General features: G+C 37.0%; 1 protein-coding gene across 3 annotated transcripts; it reads right to left on the reverse strand.

Annotated features, from left to right (window-relative positions):
• Positions 1–2947: 2947 nt before the first annotated feature.
• On the reverse strand, positions 2948–8227 carry LOC114189546 (flap endonuclease 1). 3 transcript variants are annotated; one of them, XR_003605689.1, is made up of 19 exons: positions 8087–8227; positions 7881–7997; positions 7711–7769; positions 7513–7572; positions 7334–7387; positions 7152–7200; positions 6990–7037; positions 6810–6875; positions 6687–6737; positions 6247–6366; positions 6089–6173; positions 5890–5971; positions 5573–5687; positions 5373–5429; positions 5237–5283; positions 5084–5138; positions 4289–4475; positions 3339–3431; positions 2948–3237 (listed from the first exon to the last, which is right to left on the reverse strand). XR_003605689.1 is itself a non-coding variant. In XM_028078140.1 (18 exons), exons 1-17 carry the CDS (start codon positions 8096–8098, stop codon positions 3360–3362), a joined length of 1149 nt encoding a protein of 382 aa, XP_027933941.1. In that variant the 5' UTR covers positions 8099–8227; the 3' UTR covers positions 2948–3237; positions 3339–3359. The 3 variants fall into 3 exon arrangements, 2 of the variants coding, with proteins under 2 accessions (XP_027933941.1, XP_027933940.1); XM_028078140.1 differs by lacking the exon at positions 4289–4475; XM_028078139.1 differs by lacking the exons at positions 2948–3237; positions 3339–3431 and having other exon boundaries at positions 4288–4475.
• Positions 8228–8505: the final 278 nt, after the last annotated feature.

The raw sequence follows: 8505 nt of genomic DNA on the forward strand, positions 1-8505 counted from the left end.
TTAGGGTTTCGGGTTTCAGGTTATGGGTTTCGGGTTACGAGTTACGGGTTTCGAGTTTGGGGTTTGGGGTTTGGGGTTTCGTGTTTCGGGTTTCGTGTTTCGAGTTTCGAGTTGGTGGTTTAGGGTTTCGGGTTTCGTGTTTCAGATTTTTGGTTTCAGGTTTCAGGTTTGAGGTTTCGAGTTTCGGGTTTGGGGCTTCAGGTTACGGGTTTCGGGTTACGGTTTTTGAGTTTCGGGTTTTGAGTTTCGGGTTTCGGATTTCGGGTTTCAGGTTACGGATTTAGGGTTTGGAATTTCGGGTATCGGGTTTGGGGTTTGGGGTTTTGAATTTGGGGTTTCGAGTTTCAGGTTTCAGGTTTCGGGTTACGGCTTTCCGGTTTAGGGTTTCGGGTTAAATGTTTCTAGTTTCGGTTTTTGGGATTTGTGTTTCGGATTTCGGGTATCGGGTTACGATTGTGCGGCTTCGGGTTTCAGGTTTCGGGTTTTGGGTTTCGTTTTTCGGGTTTCGGGTTACGGGTTTTGGGTTTGGGATTTGGGGATTCGAGTTTGGGGTTTCGAGTTTGGGGTTTAGGGTTTTGGGTTTCGGATTTTGGGTTACCGGTTTCGGGTTACTGGTTTTGAGTCTCGTGTTTCGGGTTTCGGGTTTAGGGTTACGAGTTTCGGGTTATAGGTTTCAGGTTTAGGGTTTCGAGTTACAAGTTTAGGGTTTAGGGGTTTCCGGCTTAGGGTTTCGAGTTACAAGTTTCCGTTTCGGGATTCGTGTTTCGGGTTTAGAGTTTCGGGTTTGGAGTTTCGGGTTACGGGTTATGGGTTTCGGGTTTCAAGTTTGGGGTTTCAGGTTTAGGGTTTAGGGTTTCTTGTTTCAAGTTTCGGGTTACGGGTTACGGGTTTCGGGTTACGGGTTTCGAGTTTGGGGTTTCAGGTTTAGGGTTTAGGGTTTCGGGTTTCGGGTTACAGGTTTCGTGTTTCGGGTTGCGGGTTTCGGGTTTCGAGTTTGTGGTTTGGGATTTCGGGTTTCGGTTTCGGGTTTCAGATTTTCTGTTTCAGGTTTCAGGTTTCGAGTTTCAGGTTTGGGGCTTCAGGTTACGGGTTTCGGGTTACGGTTTTCGAGTTTCGGGTTTCGAGTTTGAGGTTTCGGGTTTGGGGCTTCAGGTTACGTGTTTCGGGTTACGGTTTTCGAGTTTCGGGTTTCGAGTTTCGGATTTCGAGTTTCGGATTTTGGGTTTCAGGTTACGGGTTTTGGGTTTGGAATTTTGGGTATCGGGTTTGGTGTTAGGGGTTTCGAATTTGTGGTTTCGAGTTTCAGTTTTCGGGTTTTGGGTTACGGATTTCGGGTTACGACTTTCCAGTTTAGGGTTTGGGTTTAAATGTTTCCGGTTTCGGTTTTCAGGATTCGGGTATCGTGTTATGATTGTCTGGCTTCGGGTTTCATGTTTCTGGTTTCGAGTTTCGGGTTTCGAGTTACGGGTTTTAGGTTTGGGGTTTGGGGATTCGAGTTTGTGGATTCGAGTTTAGGGTTTGGGGTTTCAGATTTCGGGTTACCGGTTTCGAGTCTCGTGTTACGGCTTTCCGGTTTAGGGTTTCGGGTTAAACGTTTCCAGTTTCGGTTTTTGGTATTTGTGTTTCGAGTTTTGTTTATCGGGTTACGAGTGTCCGGCTTCGGGTTTCGGGTTACGGGTATCTGGTTACAAGTTTCCGGTTTAGGATTTCAAGTTACAAGTTTCTGTTTTGGGTTTAGGGTTTAAGGTTTCGAGTTAACTTTTTTGGGTTTTAGGTTTCAAGTTTCGGATTTGGAACTTCAGGTTACGGGTTTCGAATTTCAGGTTTCAGATTTGAATCTTAAATTTATTTTAGGTGTTCCCTGGTGAAGTGATTAACTTTATATGTATGGTAGCAAGTGGTACAAATGGAAAGACACGTTCTTAATTGAGAGCGTGACATTAAACTTTATGGTAGAGAGTACTTCTTATCTTTAAGTTTGTCTATTATGCATCATTCATTAGTTCATATTTTGTTCTCACATCCACAGCATATAGCAATCTTCTTGTCGAGGATGTTGCCATTCCTTGAAATTTAACACAGACAATATCTATATAACTTCAATTTTAATAAATTTGCAATCCGTTCGTGTTATTACTTACCAAAAGCTTATCCAAAATGCAAACATCTTAGCACATGAAGTTGACCAAATGTTAAAATTGTAAATGGTGGTGTTGACCCCAGCATTTTCGTTATGGGTTTATTAAATAAGAGCAATGACTAGACAGTAACCTCTTATACTAATTGCAAGGGAAAATAACTAGTGATCTAGTTGCTTAATATCAACCTTGACATTAGCTTCATAGAAATGAGTTGCATTTCCACATTCAAAATGCGGTAATGTCTCATTAGAGACAAAAAAGAGAAGAAAAATCATAATAACAAAAGAGTTGACAGATGACAGAACTCCAACTATACTTAATTATCAACAGGTCCCACCCTTGTATGCTTGACAGAATGCCGGGGCACACTCAAATGCTTAATTATTTCCAGCACCAGATTTAACTTTAAGGTGATGGCTTAACATTCCGACTAATCTCTTTTTAGTAAGAGACAGAAAATGAAAAATGTAGAACTCGATAAATAATTTTTGGACAATATTCCATTTGTTGTCTAGAGTATTGGAAAAGTAACGACTTATCAGTTACGTTATTTCATTCACTAACTGCCAATCGCTATCTAAACCAAATTGTCAGCAATAAAAATCCAGTATCTAAAGCAAAACTTAACTTATTTTGGGATCAAACCGAGTACATCTTTCTCAATTATTAATTTCCTACAGTGGCATCATTATTCATCCACCAGTTTTTTACCTACTTCATCGTTTTGGATACCCGGCCCCAAGTGATGTTGTAGTTTGAACCATATTTTGACAGAATTGCATTGGACATGTTTGAAAAAGTTGCGCCAAAGTTGGATGAAGGCTTGTACATATTGAAGGTGGATATAATTGAATACCCATCTCCAAATAAACATAATTAGGTATTTGTCCAGTGAAGAAGCCTCTAACAAAACCTTAATTTATAGTAACTTATAACTACAACTTGGTGAGTGCAAATATCCAGAATTGACAAAATTAAGTCAAATAGTCATGGAATGCAGCAGGAAAGGAAACTAGTTAAATTACATGGAGGATTGAGAGTATCTCTGTAAAATGAAGTACCGCATTGATCCTCCTTCAGGCTAACTGCAACATACCTGGAAAATATAGAGGCACGGTCACAGATGTAAAGCATGCAAAATACCAGGTGAAGTTAAATACACGATGAAAAAAGTTGAATGACATTCAGAACTCTAACCTTATCAAGACACAAAGCCAACTATTTCTTCTTCCTACCACCAGCACCCTTGGCCTTTTTGTTAGTTTCTTTAGCATTATTCGGTGGTGTTTCCTGTCCAAAAAAAGTTGTCAAAGCATGGTTCTTCCAAAGCATAACAGTAATTTGTTCGAGAGTGGTGGTTTGACTGCTCCCAGTATTTTTCATTGAATGCCTTATTTAACAGGGAAGAAGTATTTTGTTTGTTCAGTTTCTATCGGCATATACTTTTACAGATGGTTCTTCTAAAGCAGATCAAGGGTATAAAGGAAGGGGACCAACCCATTACTCGGGTTTTGCCAGGTAGCCAACCTAAAATGTTAATTTCACATAACCAACTCAACCACAAGTATAATGTCTATTGATCGTTACTGTGCCAATCCAACTTTAACGTTCATGTCGAGCTTTATAAAAATATAGCAATTAGGGCAGAAGCCAATAATATATACAATGGATGGCCTTTTATAATAAATAAGTTGGATAATAAAACATATAAAGAGAAAAATAGTAAAAAACAGCAAAAAAGAAAAAGATGAAATATCTCCTAAACAATGACACAGAATAACGGACATTCAAATAAGGTAAAACAAGCTATGCAGTCCCTAATGCTTTTCTTCCTAAACAAGTTTATAATAGTAATTGTCAAGATCCACAAACCCACATGCTAAAGGAATTAAAAGTGAAGCCACAGACAATAAATCAAAGGTAAAAGATATACATATACTGGCAATAAAATATGCTCGAGCATTGTAAGAAGGCTTGACATAGTTTTCAAAACTACTCAAGCAAAGTTTGTAGAAGAATCACTATAATATCAGAACAGATTGTAAAAAGCTATAATTTATCACTCGGACTGTAATCATGTTAACACTTATATGTTGGCCACTGAAAGATAGATTATGCATAAGCACAGAATGACTTTGGAGGTTCACCAGGGATATTCAGCTTCAGGCACCAAAGCAGACACCTCTAGACAAAGGTATGGAGCTCGGAACCCAGATTATACATTGGCAAGCTCAAGTTGCCAAAACCCATGGGCCTTGACCAGTTACAAGTTTGCAGAGAGAACATCTTATGCTCAATTGCTGGTTTGAAAGATCTAAGCATGAATTTGATTTCCTGCCATTAATTGTAGCCAAAATTATCTAGCATGTCGATTTTAAGATTTCTAGTAAATATGGCGAAAAAATTCCTGCTTTTGGTTCTTTTCTCTGATTTGGAATTATTACCAGTGAAAAGCATACATGAACAAGAAAGGGGGCTGAAGAGCTCAAAATCCACTTTAGGGTGAAGATGATATGATAAACATTTTGCTTGCACACAAACAAGAGTGTTTCTCATCGCATTTTTTTAGCAGATATTCAATCATAAGAAAACAAAGTGTCAGATTTGACACATGAACATGGCCTGTATCTGTACTTTAAACTTCCAAAAGTTAATACTCTATTCTTCACACAGATTATGTTAATGATACGTTTTCATGGAATGGGAGAGTTTTTTCATCATCCATATTAAACCTTAAGATGATGAATATAATGCAAAGAAACAATAGTTCATCATTTAGTTTCAGCAAGATAAATTAGGGAGAAAAAACAGATTAACTGAATCACAGCCAACCAAAATTCTGACCGTAAAAGTTTTGGTGAAGAACTTGCAAGTTTTCAGAAAAATTAAAATAATTACTGATGGCCACTTCTTGGTTGATGATAGACATAATAAATACATACCTTGCGTTTGATCGGTACTGATGGATTTGCTGTGGGTTTAAAAAATGATTCCAGTCTGTTATTTACAAAGAAAAACAAGGAGTTAAGGAGTTAGGTACCAGAAGAAAAGAGAAAGGTTTAACACTAATGTCCAAAGACTTATGAATCACCTACCGGCCTTGCGATGATTTGTTCTTTGCTGCTTTAATCTTTTCTATTGCCTAACATTCATATGTAAATCATTTGAATTTTCCTGAAGAGGCAATTGAAATCGTACTAAAGCAATCCAAAATAATACTAGAGAGCTCACCTTGGTCACTCTATCACTGTTGAAGCCATTCTCATTTACTAGAAATGTTATTAACCCCTGTAAAGCAACATAATACAACTTAATTATATTGCCAAAGAACATAATATATAAGATAGATAGACAAACAGATATAATGTATTTCGGTATAGAGTCCATGTGCATTTGAAATGATATTGAAGTTCTAAAACGGAATGTGTTACTTCTTCATCTGGAGCAGTCCATTTAATATCAAGTTCCTTTTCATCAGTTAAGACCATTGGTTCTTTAAAAAGCTGCCGAGCCTCCTGATATGGCCAATTATCTGGTATTTGGTACCTAACCAATGCACTCACTATAAGTACTTCCAAGGATGAAAAAGCAATATCATAATTAAATATCATGAACCTAGCCTTCAAAATAAGTATTTTAGATTTGTTGTCATAAAACAAGTAAACCTTATTCCACAAGGCTATGTCATGCGACTAACAAACTAAATTGCATAAGCAAAAGATGGTAATTTTCAATAGAAAGAAAAAACCTCTCTTTGTTTATGTTTTCCAGCATATTTTCGATCGAGCCATGTTCACGTATGAGTTTCAAAGCTGTCTGTCCCCCAATTCCTGTGGCACACATCATTTATCAATTACACCATATACATTGCATGTAGAGCTGATTCAAACATCATAAAACCAAGTTTAGATCAGACATCATACAAATAAATATGGGTTGAAATATACCTCGAATACTTTCACAATAATCACAGCCAGAAAGAATGCATACGTCAATAAATTGGTCCATGGTCAGATTTAGCCCCTCTAAAATCTGAAACCAAAGTAATGCCAACGTGAGCATGTCAGAAAGTAAAAAACTAAATTATCTTGAAAGCTAAAAGGACCTTTGCAGTTTCAAATTCCATCACTGGAATTTTTTTTGAGCTTGGATCCATTAAGTGGCGAAGAAATTTAGGAGCACCAAATGTTAAGGAATCCATGTCTTCAGAAGCCACAGCATAAACCTATAATATATAAATCATTCAGCATAAATTCTATAGAAAGCTTATATTAAAGGAAATGCTGCCAATTAATTAGAAGGAATGAGTTGATAAAATTATCTGAAGGCATGCTTATCCAAAGAAAGAGGTACGAAAGCAAGAACATAACTGAAATTTAAATGGATTTTATAAGAAAAAGTGGTAAAAATTTAAATCAGTATTCAATCTTTTTGTTTTCCGAGAAGTCTCTTTATTGTTTTAAAAGGATTAGCAATAACATTATCACTTTAGTTTTCAAGAAACCAGTTCAAAAATCATGTGAAACATAACAGGTATGAGCTTACCTTTCCAGCTTTGCAAAGTGCAGCACATTGAGCCTCTGCTTCTGAGGGTGCCTGTAGAACCCAAAATTTAATCAGATGGGAAAAACACACAGAACAATGAATACGTTAGTAATGCAATGTGACCTCAACAACGGGAACGCCCATAAGTCTTAAAAGTCTTTTGCAGTCATCATTATGCTGCTTTGTCACCTACAAGAATATGGAGATAGCATCAAATACCATGTACCAAAATCCATGTTTCTTTCTCCATCTACAACGTGCAAAAATTTTCAAATAAAAGCGAATAAGAAACAAAAAGCCCACCTTCACCGTCCGTTTACTGAATTTCTCAATGTCTTCTTTATTGGCACTCTAAATGACAAGAAGAATCCGTCCACGGATGAGAATATATTGATTTTAAGAGAAGAAAAATTACTGCCACAAAAGGAACTCAAGAGAAAAAACAACAACAAACTGCGCATATACCTCTAAGGCTTCTGATAAATCCTCAGTAGCATCTGCCCTCTTCGAATAACTAACAGAATTTCAGTATGAAAAGCATTATTGAGGAACTTTCTGTAAGTTACAATCCTATAGTAATATAACAACCCCACCTCATAACAAAGATCATAACTCTCTAAAAATAACAGAATATGCACTAAAAATACCGTTTTGCCAGCTCTTGTTTCTTCAAATCTGGTGGCTTCCCATCAAAAACATATCTGCACACCAGCAATAGAAAAACTCAGCAAATACAATCTATACAAAGAAAAACAAAAAAAAAATCATCCTCGGAGGGTTACAAGAAAAGAAAAGCTTAAGTAAGTTAAAATCCATAGTTATGTACACTGGCTTCATCCCAGCTTCAAGAAGTCTGATTGTCCGTGAAAACATCCCTTGCAAATGACTACAAGACACATAACCAACACCATCATCATACAAAGCGAACCACATTTATCATCAAAAGGAAGACACTGAATCCAAAACCCCGAATCACAATTAATCTTGTCTAATTGTAAACATATGAAGTTATTACTGCACATACCTGGTAACTTCACCGGCTTCATTAGTGAGCATTTCGGTTCCGCTTCTTCCAACAACAATCTGCACCAAAATCCAAGACACGACACGTGATATTATTAAGTTAATAGCATAACTATAACGCATCAATATCGCTGTTGAAACTGCGTAAGTGCTGTGAAGGAAAGTACTGACAAGAAACTGGTAAATGCTCATGCTGGCATCAACAGCAATCTTGCGACCGAAGTAGCTCTCGAATTTGTTCTCCTTCATGGACTTTGGAGCATTGTCCGACAAAAGCTTAGTTAAACCCTAGAAAACAATCGTCATTAACAAAATTAATATTAATGACAATAAATTGAAAGGGAAACGAAGGAATAGGATGATGAAAAAGTGACTACCTTAATACCCATTTGGGTAGTCTACCAATGAAAACAGAAATTTGCAGAAAAAATTAAATGAAAGAGTGCTGTGTGACAGAAGAGAAGAGGAAGAAAAAGAAAGAGAGAGAACAAACTGTTTCCCGCGCACTCCTCTCCTCAGCAATCGATAATTTATTTTTGCTGGGCCTCTCAGCCCATCCTGTCTATCGGCCCAAAATTCGAATGAAAAAGAAAACCCTATACATACTGCACCCATCAAATCTCTTTCCCACCCCATCAAGATATGCAACGGTAAAAGGAGGAATGTTTGTTTTTTAATAAAAAAAAACCCGAAATTATTTATTGTATTTCAAAAATAAGATATGATGGATTTACCAGGATTTTTATTCAATTTTTGTGCTTAAAAATTGCATACATAAAAATTTAAAAAAATATAT

Source organism: Vigna unguiculata, chromosome 7, assembly GCF_004118075.2.
Source record: "Vigna unguiculata cultivar IT97K-499-35 chromosome 7, ASM411807v1, whole genome shotgun sequence".
Lineage (NCBI taxonomy): Eukaryota > Viridiplantae > Streptophyta > Magnoliopsida > Fabales > Fabaceae > Vigna > Vigna unguiculata.

What these genes read in the sequence shown, in the direction of transcription:
- LOC114189546 (XM_028078139.1), bottom strand. An exon ending in TCAGTAAACGGACGGTGAAG is followed by an intron (nt 6,876 to 6,989) that starts GTGGGCTTTTTG and finishes ATATTCTTGTAG; the next exon opens with GTGACAAAGCAGCATAATGA. An exon ending in AACAAATCATCGCAAGGCCG is followed by an intron (nt 5,139 to 5,236) that starts GTAGGTGATTCA and finishes TGTAAATAACAG; the next exon opens with ACTGGAATCATTTTTTAAAC.